This window comes from Sorex araneus, chromosome 5 (assembly GCF_027595985.1).
Source record: "Sorex araneus isolate mSorAra2 chromosome 5, mSorAra2.pri, whole genome shotgun sequence".
Lineage (NCBI taxonomy): Eukaryota > Metazoa > Chordata > Mammalia > Eulipotyphla > Soricidae > Sorex > Sorex araneus.
The window spans coordinates 4,016,375-4,036,351 of NC_073306.1; the positions used below are offsets into that span (position 1 = coordinate 4,016,375).

At 60.6% G+C, this 19,977-nt stretch overlaps 1 protein-coding gene across 1 annotated transcript in view; it reads left to right on the forward strand.

Moving 5' to 3' along the window:
- The first annotated feature begins 2,231 nt into the window (after window positions 1-2,231).
- Window positions 2,232-19,977, forward strand: part of UBE4B (ubiquitination factor E4B) — an 87,155-nt gene continuing 69,409 nt past the window's right edge. Inside the window, exon 1 of the mRNA XM_055138596.1 lies at window positions 2,232-2,742. Within this exon, the coding sequence (XP_054994571.1) occupies window positions 2,719-2,742 (24 nt within the window). The 5' untranslated portion in view covers window positions 2,232-2,718. The remainder of the gene's footprint in view (window positions 2,743-19,977) is intronic.

Sequence of the window (19,977 nt, forward strand, 5' to 3'; positions counted from 1 at the left end):
ACATGCAAGGCAAACATATACCTCCCTGATCTCTGCAGCCTCCGCGGGCACCTTGTTCATTTAGGTTTGGGGGCCACATTTGGTAGCACACAGGCTCAGTCCTGCCCCTGTAGTCGGGGGGCACTCCTGCTGGGCTCAGGGGCCCACAGGGATGCTGCAGATGGAATCTGGGTTGGCGGCCTGCAAGGCAAGGACCCTACCCACTGTACTATCCTCTCCAGAGCTTCAGCGCACAAGTTAAATAGGTGAGTGGTAGGCCTGTGACGTATATACGGCAATAACGCTTTTTTGGTTTGAGTGAATGTACTAATAATGTGGCCAGGAGTCCACATTCTGACTTACACAGGATTCCTTTCCAGGAGATCAGGAACCTGCGGTGATATCATTTCACTCAAATCCTCACATACCCAGTCATGACATTCCTATTTTAGGCATATAGCAAAAAAAAAAGTATATATAATTGTAACTTTTCTTTAATGCAATCCTTCCTTTAGCAAATCACCCAGTACAGCACATTCTTTCTCTGGCAAAATTGGAACTTTCATAATGTTGTTACTTTATCCCCTTGGGTTTAATTTGCATATTTCAGTCTCTCCGGACTATATTGGTGGTTGAAGGAAGGCGGGGAAAATGCCCGAGGTGTCAAAAGGTACAAATTTGGGCTGGAGAGATAAAGTACAAAGGGTAAGGCGTTTGCCTGACACGCATGCAGCTAACCTGAGTTCCATCTCTGACATCCCACATGGCCCCCTGAGCACTGACCGGTGTGACCCTAAAGCAAAGCAAATGGGGAGAGTCAGAGGGGAATGGGTGTGTGTGAAGAGCTGTTTACAGGGGTTGTTTGTCCTGCATGTGACTGACCCCGGTTCAACTCCTGCACTCTATAAGATCCACTGACACTGGCAGGAATGATGCGAGCACAGAGCCAGGAGTAAGCCGGGAGCGCCAGCAGCGGCCCCACAAACCAAAACTAAACTTCTAGTTAAGTTCTGGAATGCCTGGCGCGGGGCCCGCAGTTTCCAGCACGTTATTATAACGATGGGTAAGGAACTGCTGATTGCAGACCTTCCAAGTCTTTCGCACGAGGAAAAAATGAAAACATGATATATAATATATATTATATATGCATTTTGGCCGCACGCAGCAGTGCTCAGGGCTTACTTCTGGCGGGCTGGGGGGTTCCCCGGGGGGTGCAGGGGACGAATCAGGGTCAGCCGCGTGCAAGGCCAGTGCCCTCCCGGCTGTACCAGGGAAATATTAGATGAGGATAACCGCGCCACTTCACCACTTGTCCGTCCGTCCGTCGGGTTCCGAGGCCGAGCAGGGCGGCGGGGAGATGCCACCGGGGCCAGGACCCCTGCGCACGCAGCCCGGAGACCCCTCGGCGCGGCAGGGCGTGGCCCGAGTCCCGAACAACGAACCGGCCGCCTGCGAGGGAGCCGCCGGCGCGTGGGCACCGCGTGGCACCGGGCGCCCCGGGGCTGGGCGAGAGGCGATCAAAAGGAAGAGGGACCGAAAACAAAGAAAAGAAAAGGAAGTTTCCGCGAATCACATCTCCCGAAGGCAGCCGGCGCGGCGCTCTCCGCGTGCCCGCGTGCGCACGCCGTCCCGGCCGCGTCGCTCCGTCCAAGTTTCACCATCACTTTTTTGGGGGGTTGTTTCTTTGTTTTTGGGGTCACACCCGGCGATGCTCAGGGGCTCCTCCCGGCGGGGCCGGAGCCCGGGGCGCCCCCTGCCAGGCCAGCGGCCCCTGGGCTGCCCCGTGGCCCTCCCCCATCTCCTCCGGCCGCCGCGGAGCAGGTGACGAGCCCCCGGCGGGGGTCGGCCGGCGCCCCCCGGGGCTCCCGGGCGCACCGGGCGTCGCGTGCGAGGCGGGGGCGCCCGCCGCCCCCCAACGCCGCCTCCCCGGGTGCGTCCAGGGGCCGGCCGCGCCCGCCGCCCCCGCGCCGTCGCCGTGGCAACGCGCGCCCCGCCCCCCGCGCGCCGCCAGGCCCGCGCGCCCCTCCCCCCCGGCCCGCGCGGCGCGGGGGAGGGGCGGGGGCGGGGCCCCGAGCCGCCGCCGGCCGGCGGGGGGGGCGGGGAAGCGGCGGCGCCACGGCGGCAGCCCATTGGCCGCCGCGCCGCGGGGCCAGAAGCCCCGCCCCCCGGCGGGGTCACGTGATCCCTTTCAAAGATGGCCGCCCTGTTGTTTTGATGAATAATACTTGGCGGGGCGAGGGGTAAGAGTAGGGGCGCGGGGCTCGCAGGCTTCGCCCTTCCACCAGCGCATCGGCGGCGCCGTCCTCCCCGGCCCCTGGGCCCGGGCTCCGGCGCGGACGCGGGGCGTGGCCGGCCGGCCGCGGGCGGGGAGGGGCTTCTCCGCGCTCCCGAGCTGGGCGCTGCCGTGCGGCCGGGGGTCGCCGCTCGCCGGGGCCGCCGCTGTGCAGGGCCCCGCGGCCGCCGGGAGCCGCGGCCGGGCCGGGGCGCCGCGCCGGGGAGCCGCCGTGTGGGGCGCGAGGCGAGCCGGGGCCCCGGGAGCGGGCGCTGCGCGGCGGCCCGAGCGAGCGGGGCGGCCCCGCGCCGCCCGCGTCCCCGTCTCCCCCTGACGATGCAGTTCTGAGGCGTCCCCCGAGCGGGGGCCCAGCGCGCCCGGCCGGCCCCGCCGCCCCCGCCCCCGCCGCCGCCCCGCCTGGACGCACGCCGCTCGCCCCGGAGCCCTTCACCATTAAGAGGAAAGCGATGGAGGAGCTGAGCGCGGACGAGGTGAGCAGCGCGGCGCGCCGCGGGGCGCCGGGCCGGGGGTCCTGCGCCGGGGGGGGCCCGCGGCAGGGGCGCCGTGACGTTTCCCGGAGCCGGCGCCGCGCCTCCCGCCGACTCGCGGGGTTTGGGGTGGGGGGCTCCCGGCCCGCTCCGTCCGGGACTCCGCCGGCTGCTCCCGGGGCTGCTCGGGGCTGGGGCGGGCAGGGCGCCCTCCCCCTCGGGGCACCGCGGCCCCCCGGGCTCGCCTGGCCTCCGGGCGGACGCGTGTGGGCGCGCGCCCGCGCCGTGCACGCGCCCCACTGCGGAGCTGGCAGGGGCGTCCGGGGCGTAGCGCCGGCGCGGGGTGTGGGGTGGCGGCGGGCTTGGGAGGCGGCGGTGTTGGGGGTCCCGGGGGTCGGGGGCGAGTCCCCGCCGAGGAGGGCCTGCAGGCGGGCTCCCCGGCGTCGAGCGGGACTCGGATCTTTCCAGGAGTTCGTCGCGCTGCGATTCTCTCTGCCTTTGGCTCTGGTCCCCCCCGGTGGGTGCTGGAGGAGCGGGCCTTGGGCTGGAGGCAAGGGACGGCCCCCACCCCCTTCTGAAAGGGGCCCGCAGCTCCAGGACTTAACGGGACTGTCATCGCACGGATGGCAACCAGGGTCTTAGCGTAGGAGGAATTTCTGATGCTCCCACTGACTTTTCCCTTCCTTTGGAGACCCCCGCCCTCCCCGCCCGCCTCTTTCAGTTGCCTCCTCTTACTGGGTCCTGGAAAGTTCTTTTGGGGTGGGAAGTCTGTAGAACTCCATGCTTCACTCTTAGCCCCAGAGTAGTTCAGATGTTGGTTCCAGGACTGAGATTCCCGCCGGGATGGGGCTAGTGAAGGGTCAGGTGGAGGATGGGGTGGGAAGAGGGAGCGGGTAAGCGGGGCGTCAGTGGTTGCAAAATCCTGACCCCCCCCCCCCCCACCTTGGGTCTTTCTGATTTTGTTTTCTCAAATGCATCAGGTCCTTCAGCACCCGGGAGCCCAGACCAGGCCCTTTGTGTAGTCATCATCCCCCCTTCCGGGCCCCAGTTTTTCACTAATTCTGTTGGGTTCTTTCTCTTGAGGCTGGGATGTGCTTTAGAAGTCCTTAACTCAGAAATTACTTAATTTGTTAATGATTCTGAGTTGCCCTTGATTGAGAGTTTTCTTTTTTTTTTTTTCTTAATTTGTTTTTTTTGGGCCATTCCCGGTGGTGCTCAGGACTTAATCCTGGCTCTAAACCCAGGGGTCTCTACTCGTGGGGCTCAGGGGACCATACCGGGTGCCCCGGATGGAACCTGGGGTCAGCTGTGTGCAAAAGACCAGTACCACATATAACTCTTTCTGTTGTTGCTGTTTGTTTTCGGGCCCCACCTGGCGATACTCAGGGGTTACTCTTGACGGTGCTCGGGGGACCATAAGGAATGCTGGGGATCGAACCCCGGTTGGCTGTGTGCAAGGCAAGCATTTTCCCAGCTGTGCTGTCTCTCTGACCCCTGTAACCCTGTCAAAGATGCTGTATCATCAGAATCACTTTACCTGTGGCTTGGAGGGTGTTGAACTCCTTTAGTGACCAGGTAAAGGAACAAATGACTTTGTGGAGGTGCTGGAAGAACATTTTTCAAGGTCGACAGAGTATCAAAATAAATGTGGAAAATTAAATCCACCCATGTGAGATCAATAGGATATGAGGTTCAATAAATTAGTTGACTTGAACACAAAAACAGTTCAATACCGGGTCATTTCCCTCTCATCCGCTAATGGAACAAATTCTAAATGAAGCTTTGTTTAGATTCTTTTTTTTTATTTTTAACTTTGGAATTAAAAATGAGTTGATCTTAACAGAGAGACCTTCTAGCGCCTTTTTTTGGTTTGTTTTGTTTTGTGCCACACCAGGTGCTGTTCGTGGCTTACTCCTTGCTCTGTGCTCAGGGCTTAGTCCTGGCAGGCTCAGAGACCACATGGGGTACCAGGGATTGAACCTGGGTTGGCTGTGAGAAGACAGGCGCCCTCCCTGCTGCCCCATTGCTCCAGCCCCAGCCTTTGCCTTTATATCATTAATTCTTTTGATGGTACCTTGGGCCACCAAGCTCCGGAAAATAACGCTGAGGGAGGTGATGCTCGAGTACATCGTTAGGAAATAACTTGCTTGTGTTACTGAGAATTCGAGCATCTCAGGGGCAGGCAGGCAGGACGGGGCCTCTCCTCTCAGGAGAGTGGGAGGCCAGAGTCCTCGGGTGGTCGGGGGAGCTGGGCAGAGCCGGGGACTGAGTCCAGGGCTGCCCTGGGTGCCGTCACCCCGGCCCCAGAGGCAGAGTTGAACGTGAAGGTGCGTGAGGACACGGCCCTTGAGAAAGGGAGTCCCGGTAGCTAGGCTCAGAGCGGGAGGAAAATTTGGAGGCTTGTTCGTGCCACACCCAAGTCGTGCTGGGGGCTACTCCTGGCTCTGGGCTCAAGGATCGCTCCTGGGGGTGCTGGGGCGGAGAGTGGGGGTGAGAACGGTGATGGGGCCGGGGTTGAGCGTGTTTGCTCGGCAACTGCCTTACCTGCTGGCCAGTCTCTCTGGCCCCTAGAATTCTTACTCTGGGCACTTCCGGTCCCTCTTCTCAGTGCACTCACAGTTTTTTGTTTGTTTTGGGCCCCACCAGGTGCTGCTCAGGGCTCACTCCTGGCTCTGCACTCAGGAATTACTCCTGGCAGCGCTCGGGGAACCATATGGCATGGCCGGGATCGGACCCGGGTCGGCTGCGTGCTAGGCAAGTGCTGCTCCCCGCTGTGCTACTGCTCTGGCCCCTTCGCAGTCTCTCCTCACGCCGAGAGCGTCTTGAACGTCGGCGCTGCGGTTTCTTTATGCAGCTCGGCGCTCCTCAGCCCCTAGTCTGTGGACTGGAGTCACTCCGCGGGTGTAGACAAGCTGAAAACCACTGACCTACCTACCTGCCTACCGCCTCGGTCCACACTGCTGGTGCAGGGACCAGAGTGCAGGACAGGTGCCGGCTCGCAGGCTGGGCAGGCTGAGGAATGCGGATGGAGCTCACCGCGGTGCGTGGGGAAGTTCATTCCCGGCCCCGCGTCCCGAGGCAGCATTACTCACGTGCACTCTGACAGCCGCTCGCGCCGTTTGTTGCTCATGGCTCAGTGATGCTCCGACGGGGGCAGGTGTTTTATTTATTTGGGATGGGGACCACACCCGGCAGTGCTGGGACTCCCTTCCTGGGGCCATCTGTGGTGCTGGCGTTGTGGCAGCGCTGTCTGCGGGCAGGGCCAGTGCCTTAGTCCCTGTTAAATCTCTGAGTTTTTTTTTTTTTTTAATTTTCGTTTTGGGCCACGACTGGTGGTGCTCAGGGCTGACTCCTGGCTCTGCGCTCGGGGATCACTCCTGGTTGAACTCAGGCGAACCATGTGGGATGCCGGGGATCGAACCTGGGTCAGATGTGTGCAGGGCCAGCGCCCTCTGCGCTGTATTCTCCCTCCACCCCAGGGCAGCCACTTGAAGCTGTTTCTGCTAGGTGAAGAGATTGGCGGGGGGGAAGTTTGCTTCACTTCCCCTGAAATGTTTATTTTGGGGGGAGTTTCCGCCCCCCTCCTCCTGCCCGCAGTGCTCAGGGTTGCTCCCGGCCCTGTGCTCGGGGCCCTCGCGGGGCTCTCCAGCCCCCCTGAAATCTTGCTGAGCCCCCGCCTTCCCGCTGCTCTGGGTACTGAGGTGGGAGTGCCCAGCCTTTCTCCGACCTTAGTCTCGGGAGCAATGTCTGTGGCCGGGAGGCGGCTGACGTGGGCCTGCGTGGCGCGGTCGGTCCCCAACCTTTGCCTCGGCCGACGGGACCGCGTCACCCAGGCCGCTGATGGCTGTTGAGCGCTGAGCCAGCTCGAGGTAGGTTGAGCAACTCCATAGTGACCCCGCCGGGAAGTGCCGGGGTTGGAATTCAAACCCAGGCTCGGAGCTCAGCCTGCCCTTTATTGCTTAAGAGCAGGCAATAAATTCACCACAGTTCTGGCTAAACACCCTTCCCAGGGCGTGCACGTGCTCCATCCGCAGAGGAGTTCTGCGCAGGGGCCCGTGTCACAGTTCCCTCCCTCCCTCCCTCCCTCCCTTCCTTCCCTTTCTTTCCTTCCTTTCTCCCTTTCCTTCCTCTCCCTCCCTCCCTCCCTCCCTCCCTCCCTCCCTCCCTCCCTCCCTCCTCCTTTCTTCCCTCCTTTTGCAGCTTATGGAGCCACAGCCCATGATAGTCAGGGGTGACCCCTGGCCCTGCACTCAGGAATCCCTCCTGGTGGGACTCTGGGGACCGTAGGGGATGCCGGCTGAAGATGCTTTGTACCTGCAGCGTGCCGGGAGGTCGGGGGACCGTCCTTACTTCTTGGCAAGAGTTGAGAGGTTTGGGGCAGGATGCTGACTGCCTGTGGAGATGGCGTGTGGCATGGAGAAGCCAGCAAGGGACCTGGTGGGCGACAGAAATGGTCCAGCAAAGGGGCTACTGCCCTGCCACAGCCAGTGAAGAGACCCTGGGAACCCCCCCTGGATCCAGTGGGACGGGAGCCGCCTGTGCCTGAGGGCGAGTGCCGGAGGCTTCCCGGAAACTTCAGGTTGACGCTTTGTCAGTGACTGGGTGCCGGAGGGCTCGGCGGGAGCACTGGCTTTGCCTGTGGGAGCCCCTGGTTCGCTCCCTGGCACTGGACGTGCCCCCAGCACTGCCAGGTCTGTGGCCCCAAAGCAAGCCCACAGCTGGCCGGTGTGGACAGGACTGGTTAGAAGTAGGGGCCCAAGGCCAGCAGGTCGGGAAGGCGAGGTGGACACAGCTGACCCGGATTCTGCCCCCGGCAGCCCATACAGACCGCAGAGCATGGCCCGGTGAGCCTCCCCCTGACAAGATGAAACAAAAGGGGGGTGGGAGACCCGCCGGAGGGTGCGGAGTTTGCTGCTGGGGCGCCGTGGCGGGAGGAGGGGAGGCCTTGCCCTCTGGGTCAGGCGCAGAGCCCTGGGAGGTGGCCTTGGGCCTGTCACTCCGCCCTGGAGTACCTGCTGCCATTTAGGGGCCACTTGGCGTTCAGGTTTCTGGGCTTCTGGTTTTTTATTTTTATTTTTGCTTTTTTGGGTCCCACCCGGCGATGCTCAGGGATTACTCCTGGCTCTGCACTCAGGAATCACTCCTGGTGGTGCTCGGGGGACCCTATGGGACGTCGGGGATCATGCCCAGGTCGGCCACATGCAGGGCAAACGCCCTCCCTGCTGTGCTATCGCTCTGGCCCCGTTTCTGGTTTTTTTCGGTCACACCTGCCAGTGCTCTGGGGCTGCTCCCAGCTTCGTGCACTGAGGCGGCTCCCGTGGTGGGTCGACCCCTTGCGCAGCCCTTGGCGCTCTCTCGGGTTCGGGGCACTTGCTCAGCAGGAGTGACCTTATTTCACCCGTTTTATAGATTGGGAAATCGAGGCAAACAGCCGTTACCTTACTTGCCCAAGGCGCGCAGAGCAGATTGGCCGAGTCTGGACTCCCGTTGTGATTCCCGTGGCCTCCAGCCCTTAACTGCCTACCTCCGAGCTAGCAGAGCGGCTCTGGCGGGCCCTGCCCCTCCCTGCCTTTGCCGAGGCCTCTCCTCTGCTTCCGCGGCCTTTGGGAGGCCTCCCCTGACTCCATGCGGGTCCATCCCTGGCCACCCACCTGCTGTGGCTGGCAGAGGCCCGTCCCTGTCCCGGTCCCGAGCAGGGAGGAGATGGGCGAGCAGGCCAGCCGGAAGAGGGACCAGGTCGCCCAGAGGCCGTGGGCGCTGGGTGCGAGTTTAGAAGGCAGCTCTTGAACCTTGGGGTGACGCGGGGGGTGGAGGGGAGCCAGACCCAGCCAGAGCTGGGCTCGGCCGGCTCCAGTGGACTCTCCTAGGGGTCACGCTGCAGCTGTCACTGGCCTTCAGCCCCTATCGGGGTCCCTCCCACTCGCCTTTCCTTCTTCCTCTTTTTCTGGTTTTTGGACCCCACCATGTGCTTGCGGGGGCCCAGGAAGTGCCAGGATTTGAACCTGGAGCCCGGTATGCAAACCCGGCCTCCGCCTACTGGGACCCCTCGGTCCCTTAGGGGCAGCAGCTGCCACCAAGGGTGTTCTCTGACAGCCGGGTCCTACCCGCTTCCGTTGGGCTCCACAAAGGGTTAAATTGAGTTGCCACTGGGAATGACTTCCTCCAAAGTACACTTTGATCAAGGAAAAGAAATGTTACTTTGTATGCAGGGCGCTGGGAACAGCCCCAGGGGGGAACTGATGGGTTTTTTTTTTTCTTTTTGGCTGGGGCAATTATAATCAAAATAGCAGTTTTACTAAAAGCAGCACATAGGTTCAGTGCGTTCACTATCAAAATTCCAATCGTTATTATTGTTTTTGGGGCCATACCCCGCGATACTGAGGGGTTACTCTTGGCTCTGTGCTCAGGGCTCACTCTTGACAGTGCTTTGAGCACCGTACGGGGTGCTGGGGATCAAACTTGGGTGGGCCATGGGCACATACCCCTTGTCCTATTGCTCTGGCCCCCAGACTGTCAGTAAAGAAAACGTCGGTGGACAAAGGGCCACAGTCCCACAGTTTATGGCAAAGCCGGTGCCTGTGTGGACCCTGCTGAGCGAGGGGCTCAGAAGTGAAAATCCTTATTACTTTCCTTTTTTCATTCTGGGGCCAAACCTGGGTGGTGCTCAGGGCTTATCCTGACTCTGAGCGCAGGGCACACTCCTGACAGCCTCGGGGCTCCTGCAGGATGCCGGGGATCGAACCTGGGTGGGCCTCGTGTGAGGCAAGCGCCCTCCCCGCTGTCCTATCGCTCTGGCCCCTACCTGGCTTTTGCACTGGCCGCTGCGTGCTGGCCACTCTGCCCGCGTGAAGAGTCCGGCCCTGGTCGACGGCTTGGGAGGAGGGGCGCCCTGGGTGCCCTCTCCACTTCTCAGGGGCTCACGGGGACACTCGTCATTTTTTTTTTGCTTTTTGGGTCACACCCAGCAATGCACAGGGGTTACTCCTGGCCCATGCACTCAGGAATCACCCCTGGTGGTGCTTGGGGGACCATATGGGATGCTGGGATTTGAACCCGGGTCAGCCGCGTGCAAGGCAAACGCCCTACCCGCTGTGCTATCACTCCAGCCCCCACTTGTCGTTTCTGAGAGAGGCGGCCTGCAGGGTGTGGAGCCAGGCCTGCGCCACTGACAGCAGCCAGCCGAAGGTGACAGTCGTGGGGTGGGGGGGGGGTGTCGCTTCCCCTTGTGCCCCCACCGCCTGGCTCCCGAGTTCCATCCCTGGCGCCCACATGGCCCCCTGAGCCCCACTGGGCGTGGCCCCAAAGCCAACGGAAAATTTGAAGCCCAGTGCCTGCGGGACACACGTTCCTCACGCCGTCCTCAGGTCCCGAAGTGGCTGGTGTGAGGCGGGCTCCTGGCAGCGGACAGACCCCCTGCCCCGGGCACTGGCGAGTCCTCGTGGTTCTCTTGTCCTTGTCGCTGTGCTGGGGACCCCAAGCGGGGCCGTGCGCCTGTCTCACCACCCAGCCCTCCTGGCCCCTGGCTTGTGTTTTCTTTCTCTGTGTGTGTGTGTGTTGGGGGTGTGGGTGCTCCCAGGTGGTGTTCAGGAGGCCTGGAAGTCCCTCCTGCCATGGTCAGGCCCGGGGGTGCCCTTGACATCTGTTGTCCACTCTGTCCGGATAGGCGCCCGCACGCTTTTGGGCCCTGGTCGGGGCCTTCTGGAAAGGACGAGGAGATGGCGGGAGAGGTGCCGGGGCAGGTGGGGGAGCAGTGGGTGATCAGCTCTTGGGGCGCAGAGCCGGCCGGCCCCCCTCCCCTGTGAAGGGTGGAGCCTGGGACCCGGTGGGAGGGGCCGAGCCAGCACCTGCTCTGGGCAGAGGTGGGCTCCCCATAGGGTCCCCTGGGCACCGCCAGGAGTAATTCCTGAGTGCAGAGCCAGGAGGAACCCCTGTGCGTCGCTGGGTGTGACCCAAAAAGCAAGTAATAATAATAATTTTTTTGATTTTGTTTAATTTTGGGGCCGCACCGGGCTGTGCTCAGGGCTGACTCCTGGCGGGCTTGGGACTCCATATGGGGGCCAGGGATTGAGCCCGGGTTGTCTGTGTGCAAGGCAAAGACCTTGTCTGTTTATCCAATTGCTCTGGCCCCTTAAACCTCACTTTCATTTGGTTTTGTGTGTGTTTGTGGGGGGTGGGGGGGAGGTGGGGGGGCGTACCAGGTAGGGCATCCCTGCTTGGTGCTCAGTTAGAGTCATCCCTGGCGGTGCTTGGGCTCTGTGAGTAGCTGGGGACCGACCCCGGGTCTCTCTGAGAGTGACTCAGCCCGGGAGCTTCGCCCTGGCCCGAGAATTTATTATTTTTCTTTTTGGGTCACACCTGGCGATGCACAGGGGTCACTCCTGGCTCTGCACTCAAGAATTACCCCTGGCAATGCTCAGGGGACCCTATGGGATGCTGGGAGTCAAACTCGGGTCGACTGTGTGCAAGGCAAACCCCTCCCCACTGTGCTGTCACTCCAGCCCCATCTCTGGCCCGTTTATGTTCATTCTGTTTCACTTTTTGGGTTTGGGGTCACAGCTGGCGGTGCTCAGGGCTTACTTCTGGCTTTGTGCTCAGGGATCACGTTGGTGCTCGGGGACCCGATCGGGTGCTGGGGGGGTCAAACCTGGGTCAGCCGCGAGCCAGGCAGACGCCCTCTGTGTGCTGTTTTCTCTCTCCGGCCTCGACAGATTTCCTCGTTTACTCTTCCTGACGGTGAGCACTGTTCGTGAGCACTGATTGTGTTGTTCATTCAGCAAATATTCATTCCGCGCTCGCTGTGCTCTCGGGCGGGGCGATAAAGATGTGCGGGCAGATGTGTCGCTTCTCCCGGGTCGGCTGTGCGGAGGCCTGGGGTCCCAGAGAACCCGCGCAGTAGCGTCGGCGGTGCTGGCCCCTGCTGGCCAGAGCTCCCCGCCCCCAGAGGGACACGCACGCCTGTGGGGAGGGGTCTGGGCGGTGGGCGCCTGGCCAGGGTTGGGCACTGGGTTCGATTACCCGCACCACCCTAAAGGAAAAACCCCGACCCTGAGAGTTAAAAATTCTGCCTCAGCAGGAAGACGGGGTGTTTGCTGTCTGCTGGCTCGTGTCGCTGTGGTCTCATCTGCTGCTCCCGCCTGCCCCCGCCCGGGTGCGGGCCCATGGCCGGCTGAAGCTTGACCAGGAGGGAGTTAGGCGGGGGCCGGGCGCCTGTGGGCGCTGAATTTTGACTGCAGTCAGCTGAGGAAATCCCGTTAGTCCTTGGGATTTTTTTTTTTTTTGCTTTTTGGGTCACACCTGGTGATGCACAGGGGTTACTCCTGGCTCTGCACTCAGGAATTACTCCTGGCCGTGCTCAGGGGACCATAGGGGATGCTGGGATTTGAACCCGGGTCGGCCGCGTACAAGGCAAACGCCCTACCCGCTGGGGCTATCGCTCCAGCCCCAGTCCTTGGGATTTTGATATCTAGAAAAATCTGTGGTGAGGATAGACTCTCTCTCTCCCTCCCTCTGTCTCCTCCCTCCCTCCCTCCCTTTCTTTCTTCCTCCCTCCCTCCCTCCCCTCCCTCTCTCTCTCTCTCTCTCTCTCTCTCTCTCTCTCTCTCTCTCTCGTCACACGCATGTCAGGCCTTACTGTCGGCTCTGCACCCAGGGCTCACTCCTGGGGTTCTGTGGAATATGGGGTGCTGTGGCTCATTCCTGGAGGGCGCCCAGGCAGTCACATGCCCGGCACGGGCTGTGCCCCTGCACGGTTCCCCTGCCCCAGGGACAGAGTCTGGCACAATTTGACGAGAGTAAGAAGCATCGGAGGGCTGACCCGGGCTCCATCCCCAGCACCCCATGTTGTCCCTCGGGCCTGCTCTCTTGGTCCCGTAGCTCCTCACTGTTCTTAGTTGTTGCTAGGGGACGGGCCGCTGGCGGGGGGGCACCACCTGGGGTCTCATCTCTGGGTGCGCCCTGATGGCATCAGGCGCCTGCGGGATGCGCAAGTGGCGGTGCCCTCCGGGCCCGGGGCCCTGGCCCGGTCACCTTTGCCTTTCACGCTGGTTAATCTTTCACTGGGGACTCGAAGCTGCGTCACACCGGCTGTCAGTCGGGGCCATGCCACGAGGCTTCCTCTCGGGGCCGGCGTTGGGGAAGGTGGTGACGGGACAGGCGGTGGCTTCTGTCCTGGGGGCTGCATCTTGGCCGTTGCGGCTCTGGTCAGGCCTGTGAGACGTTTTTGGTGCCGTTTTCTTCTAGTTTCCTGCTCTTGGGCCACACCAGTTGTGCTCAGGACTTGCTCCGGGCGGGTTCTGGAACCCCTGAGCCTTGCGGCCAGCCAGCGTGTGTCGGCCATGTGCGCAGCCAGCGCCCTCCCGCTGCCCTGTCTCCGGCCGGAGGGAGCTTTCCTGGAAAGCCGAGTGGGAAGGAATGTTTCCGGGGCCCTTGTACCCTGTCTCTTGACTGAGCTGGCTGCATGAGGGTCTCCGGGTCTGACTGTTCTCTTTATTGAGTTGGGGGAGGGATCGAGGGTGCCCCCCATAACCTGCTGCTCAGGGAGCGTGGGCCGTGCTGGGGACTCGATCCCGGGTCACTGCCAGAGCTGCCGGGTGCCGGGCCAGCGCGCTGCCCGCTGTACTGTTGCTCCCCCTCCCCCCGTTCTGCTTATACACGTGGCCCGGAGGCATTGGCGAGAGGGACAGTGCTAGCCACTTGCAGGGACTCCACTGTCCGTGGTCTGTGTGAGGGAGAAACCTTTACCCACACCAGGAACGAGGCCAGCAGGAAGTGACCAGAGCCAGCATTTTCTCTTTCTGAGAGAGCCCGGGAGAGTGCTTGTGCAAGCCCTGCAGCCGAGGGTACGACCCCGGGCACGCCCACGGTCAGGCGTGCAAACAGCCAGGATAGGACTCCGGGCATAGCCAGTCAAGCATGCAAAGAGGTACATGACCCCGGGCACTCCCACAGACACGCGTGCAAACACCAGCCAGGTATATGACCCTGGGCACTCCCACAGACACATGTGCAAATGCCAGTCAAGTATATGAACCCAGGCATGCCCACAGACACGTGTGCAAACACCAGTTGGGTATATGACCCTGGGCACACCTGCAGACGTGTGTGCAAACACCAGTTGGGTATATGGCCCCAGGCACGCCCACAGATGCATGTCAGGTATATGATCCTGGGCATGCCCGCAGACATGCATGCCCGCAGACATGCACAGCCCCACAGCCAGGTATGTGATTCCTGTTTTTGCAGCAACAGTAGTGAAAGCGGGAATAAATAGGTGTGTAAGTAAAGAAATAATTTATGAAATTTAAAATCACTTCTGCGCTCAAAGCAAAAATCAAAAGTGGCTGGCGTGGCCCCTGCTCGATCTGCCTAGTCCTTGCTGGAGCGGGCCTTGGGGGACGCTGTGCTCGTGTACCGTTTGTGTTGGGGAAGGAGTCTGGGCCGCGCCTGAGCCTGGCAGTGCTCAGGGCTCCTCCTGGCTCCGTGCTCAGTCATCTGGCTGGCTGTGTGTGGGGGGGGGCCGGACGCGGTGCTGGGGCTTGAACTTGGGCCAGCGCCTTAACCCCCGGACTGGCTCCCTCTCCCTGCTGTGTTCCTTCCTTTGCGTTGGGGGACCCCCAGGGCTTATCCTGGGCCCGCTGTCAGGGCCGGCCCCCTGGCCTCCCCTGCACCCGTGTCCCGTGCCTCTCCAGCCCACAAGGGGGTCTGGACTCGGTTCCATCCTGGCGCTATAGCCGAGGGAGCACTAGATCGGAGTGACTGTGTGTCCGTTACGTCCCCGCCGTGCGTCACGGCTGAGCGAGGGCCTGAGCGGACTCCCAGGTGAACGCGCTTTGCGGCCAGTGTCAGGGGCCCGGGAGTCAGGGGAAAGGAAGCAGGGGCCGGAGAGAGAGTCCGTGGGGAAGGCTCCATCCCCGGCATCCCGGGTGGCCCCCTGAGCGGCCAGGAGTGATCCCCGAGTGTTGAGCCCGGAGCCAGCCCTGGGCACTGCTGGTGTGGCCCCAAACCACAAGAGAGGAAGCAGAAGGTTAGAAGGAAAAACGGACTGAGAGTTGTGCCGCCCGTGATAGCCGCCCCTCGCGGTGGGGCTTCTTTTACTCCACTTTGCTTTGGGCACCACACCCTGTGATGCTCGGGGTCTCCCGCAGGGGTGCTGGGGGCGCCTGCAGGGCTTGGGTCCCACCCGGCGAGGCTCAGGAATCACTCCTTGGGGTACTCGGGGGGACAATATGGGGTGCCAGGGGTTGAACCCGGGCCGGCCATATGCAAGACACATGCCCTCCCCGCCATACTCTCGCTCTGGCCCCTGAAAGACTTTTTCAGAATGTTGCTTCCCTGGATTTTCCGTCTGTTCGCTGCTGTTGGTGCTCAGGGGACCTGGGTTCAATTCCCAGCATCCCATATGGTCCCCTGAGCACGGCCAGGAGTAATTCCTGAGTGCAGAGCCAGGAGTAACCCCTGTGCATCACCAGGTGTGACCCAAAAAACAAACAAACAAAAAAACCCCTAATTTAACAAGGTATCATGTTTATTTTTTATTGACTTCAGATTCGCCTTTGCCTCGCCTGTTTCTTTCTTGCTGCTGTTGCTGGCGGGGCCTGTGGGGGGTGTCGGGGAGACGCTGGCGCACAGCTTGCCGGGGGGGCTGCCTTCAGGGGCTGCCTTGCAGAGTGTGGGAGGCTGCGCCCTCTGAGGCTTGCTGTGGAGCTCCCCAGGCATGCGGCCCTGCAGAGCCCATCCGTGGCCCCCCAGGGGCTTGTCTGGGCGGCCTGCCTCAGTGGCGCCGCAGACAGCCGTGGGCGTAGGGCTCTGATGTGCCCTACGCTGTCCCCACGCTGGCCTCCCGCTTGCAGGACAGGTGCTCACCACGTCAGCCCGGGGACCCTGAAACCTCCATGTTTTCACTCTGGCCAGTGTATAACCGTGTCTACCAGCCTCTGCCACCTGCAGCTGGCACTGCCCCACAGGCCAGTCCGCACACCGGCAGTGCCAACCCAGGGGGCAGGCCGGTGGGTTTGGACCTGGCTCCACCTGCGGATGGGTGCGGCATCGGTGGTTGAAGAATGCTGACGGAGACCCTGAAAGCAGCAGAGGGGTTAATCCGTGTGCCGTGTGCTTCCCGGCCACAAGTGCTTTGGGAGACCCCGTCTCCCGGTGCCGGCTTTCTTCTTAAGGGGGCCCACGCGGGTGGCGCCCAGAGGGCCGTCTGTGCCAGGGTCACAGGCGAGCGTGTCCTCCACCGCCCTCTGCCCCTGGAGCCACAGGCCCAGCCTCGGGTGGAGAGTTCTGCACTCGGCTGTCTGAGCAATCCTACTGACCGGCCCGCAATTGCAGGTCGGAGTCAGACGCCGCACAGCGAGGGCTCCCGGCACCAAGGCGACACCGCGCTCCAGCGCGGGACAGACCGCAGACCCGCCAGCGGGGAGTCAGGGCCTGGCCCGCCCTCTCAAGGGAAGAACACGGGGTGTGGGCCTGCGCTTCAGGCGGCCTGCTCCCCCCACCTTCCCTTGGCTGCTGTGGGGCTGGGGGTGCCTCGGGCTTGGCCTCGGGGCCCGGGGGTTTGCCGCCTGTGGTGGTGCCTGCACAGCGCGTGTTCCTGGTGCGGAGCCCACAGGGGTGGGGGGTGGGGAGTGTTGGGGGGTGGGGGGGCGCGACCGTGCCGGGAGAGTCGTGTGGCTGTGCACTGGGACCCGCGCCCCTCTCTGACCCCTGCCGGGTGCCCCCACTCCCGTGTGATGCGCCCAGACCTCTGGTTGTCTTGTCCCGGAAGTCGTTGTGCTGGGATTGGCGGGGGGGTGGGGGGGCGCGCTCCCTGGCAGCTTGGACCTGTGGTGCCTGCTGGGCTGGCTCTGTGGGCCGCGGGCCTGCATCCCTGAAGTCGCGCCCCCCAGCCCCTCGACGGAACCTCCCCATGGTTTATCCCAGGATCCCCTGCGTGAGGGAGAAAACTGTCTCTTGGCGGGAGGGGGGGTCCAGAGGGGGGAGCAGGGCCCCTCCCCCCAACCTAACAGCATTTGGTGATGGAACGGGGAGGGTCGGTGCTGAGTACCGTAAGGAATCTGCTAGAACTGGGCCGGAGCCAGAGCACAGCGGGGAGGGCACTTGCCTTGCACACGGCTGACCGGGTTTGATCCCTTTTATATATGTAGGGCGCCCCGAGTTTTATATATATATAAAATATATATAAATATATATAATATATATATAAACCGGGTCTTATATATATAGGGTGCCCCGAGTACCCCCAGTAGTAATTCCTGAGTGCAGAGCCAGGAGTACGCCCTGAGCATGCCCCGGTGTGACCCAAAAAGCACCCGAAAGAGAAATCTCGAGAGGAAATACGGCCTGGTTGGAGTGAATGAACTGGGTGGGGTTCGTTCTTGGCTGCCAGTGGGGTGCCCTGTGGTTTTCTTCTTGCCTTTGTTTTTTTCCTGTCTTTCGCTTTTATTTTGTGGGGGTGCCACAGCCCTACCCGCTGTGCTATCCCTTCAGCCCCTCTTTTCTTTTTGTTATTATTTTAACCATTTTTATTGAGGTATTGGGCTGGAGCGATAGCACAGCGGGTAGGGCGTTTGCTCTTGCACGCGGCAGACCCGGGTTCGATTCCTCTGTCCCTCTCGGAGAGCCCGGCAAGCTACCGAGAGTATCCTGCCCGCACGGCAGAGCCTGGCAAGCTCCCCGTAAACAGTAACAACAAGTCTCACAATGGAGACGTTACTGGTGCCCGCTCGAGCAAATCGATGAACAACGGGAGGACAGTGATGCAGTGATTGCGGTACTGGACTACGGTCCTGTTGATTATACGTGCAGTATTCCAACCCCACACCGCTGGCAGAGGGCCCCGGGACCCCTCCCCATCACAGCCCCACCCCCAGGTAAGCTCAGTTTTTTTTTTTTGCCTTTTTGGGGCCACACCCAGTGGTGCTCAGGGCTTCCTCCTGGCAAGCCTTGGGGGCCCCTGTGTCGTGCGTGGTGTGGACTCGAGTGACCGAAAGGCAAGCGCCCTGCCCGCTCCAGTGCTGTTTCAGCCCCGCAAGCTCGTCTCGAGACAGAATCCTCAGTGGCTTTGCCCGTTTGTTGGTCCCTGCCCGTTTCTCCTGGGCGCTCATCTGGGAGAGAGCCTTCCCGGGGCCCTGGCTTTGATGTCGGACACTGCGTGCGCCTCCAAACTGCCAGGTGTGACCTAAAAGCGGAGCAAAACAGAACAATAATAACGCCAAAGTATAGACAGGAATTTTAGAAGTGAAAACATTTTTTTTTGTTTCTTAGATACCTGACTACTTCCGAGTGGTGTTTCATTTCCTTTTGGAGAAGTTCATTGGTCTGTGTAGGAGTGTTGGGGGGAGGGGTCTGAAGCAGACTCTCCCTGGCTCGTGGGGGGGCCTTTGATCTGGGGGGAGTTTACTCCTATTGGGGGTTTCTCCTGTTGGGGGTCCTTCTGTCTGGGGTGCTTCTAATGGGGGTCCTATCTGGGGGTCTTTCTGTTGGGGTTCCTTCTATCGGGAGTCCTATCAGGGGTCTTTCGGGGTTCCTTCTATCGGGGGTCCTATCAGAGGGTCTTTCTGTCGGGGTTCCTTCTATCGGGAGTCCTATCGGGGTCCTTCTATCTGGGGTTCCTGGGGTTCCTTCTATGTGTCCTTTGCTTTTCTCTTGCTGCCTTTAGGACTCTGGTTTGCTGTTTATTTGTTTGGGGGTCACACCCTGCGGTGCTCAGGGGTGATTCCCGACGCCCTTGGGGAGCCTCTGGATGGTGCTGGGGCTAGAATTCTGGTCGAACCTGACTTGGATTTCTGCCGTTTGCGTTGTGAGGAGCCTCGTGCGCCTGTGTGGGCTTCCTGCCGGGTGGTGCCTCAGCAGGGGGATGTTTTCAGCTTGTATTTCTTTAAACAAAGAAAAGATTTGATGAAATAATTTCTCTCTTTGCCCCCCAAACCCCGGTGCTGTAAATGTTCTTGCTGATGCCACCTCATCATACCCTTACATTGTTACTTTAGCTTCCTCCCTCCCTTCCTCCCTCCCTCCCTTCCTCTCTTCCTTCCTTCTTGTTTAAAATTTTTCTCTTACACTTTTTTTAAACACTGTGGTTTACAAAGTTGGTCATGATGGTTTGTTCCAGGCATTCAGTATTCCAACCCCACCACCACCGTCTCCATTTTTCCAACCACCCCTAATGCCTGCCCCAGTAGAGGCCCACAATAATTTGTTTTATATTGCTTGTTATCAGTAGTTTGCTAATCGAATGATCAAAAAACTTTTCCTTAGAAGAAAATTAGTGAAGATTGTTGTATCTCACCGTGGAGCCCTTCAACCCGTGTCTGAGAGATGCTAAGATGTTGTTAAAGGTTGAGCCTCCTGTGTGATACTTTGTTAATCGAGATTGGTTGCTTTCTTCATTACACCCCATCCAACCTGGCCTGCTACTCCTGGGCTATCAGTGTTGTAGCATTTGTGATGCTGCTCCAGGAAGTCTGGAATTTTTGATGGGGTGATACAGCTGGAGTTAAATTTTTAACTGAGTGGTGACTTTGGGGTGTTTGCGTGAGTGCCCGGCTTTCGGAAGTACAGGGAGATGGGGGGGAGGTAGCCCATATAACTCTGTGGAAGCCTGGAGCTTTCAGTCACAAAGCCTGCATAACTGAGTTTTTCAATATATTAATTTCTGGGTGAGGCTCTTAGTGAAGTCTGACTGATGGCGTGGCCGCCATAGTGGAGAGAGGAGGGGTTGTGGAGGGGGAGGGGCTGGGGGCATGGAGGGGGGAGGGGTTGTGGAGGGGGACGGCTTGTGGAGGGGGGCGGGAATGTGCAGTCCTGAGGGGTTGTGCAGTGTGGAGGGGTTGTCAGTGTGGAGGTTTTCAGCTGCCAGTGCTGTTTGGCTGGGCTCTGGGCTCCCTCCGGGGTGCCCCGGATGACTCAGCCTTGCACAGGGTCTGAGAGACTCTGTGGCTTGTTCTCTTTGGAGATTTATGTATGCGTCTGGTGTGGCCTGTGAAGAAGCGTATTAAGCTTCCTTGCTCTTTGGTTTTTTGTTGTTTTTTGTTTTTGTATTTTGTGTTTTGGGTCACACCCGGTGATGCTCAGGGGACCATATGGGATGCTGGGAATTGAACCTGGGTGGGCCACGTGCAAGACAGATGCCCACCCGCTGTGCTATCGCTCCAGCCCCTAGCTTCCTTGCTCTTAGTATTTCTTTCTTTCTTTTTTTTTTTTTTTTTGCTTTTTGGGTCACACCCAGCGATGCTCAGG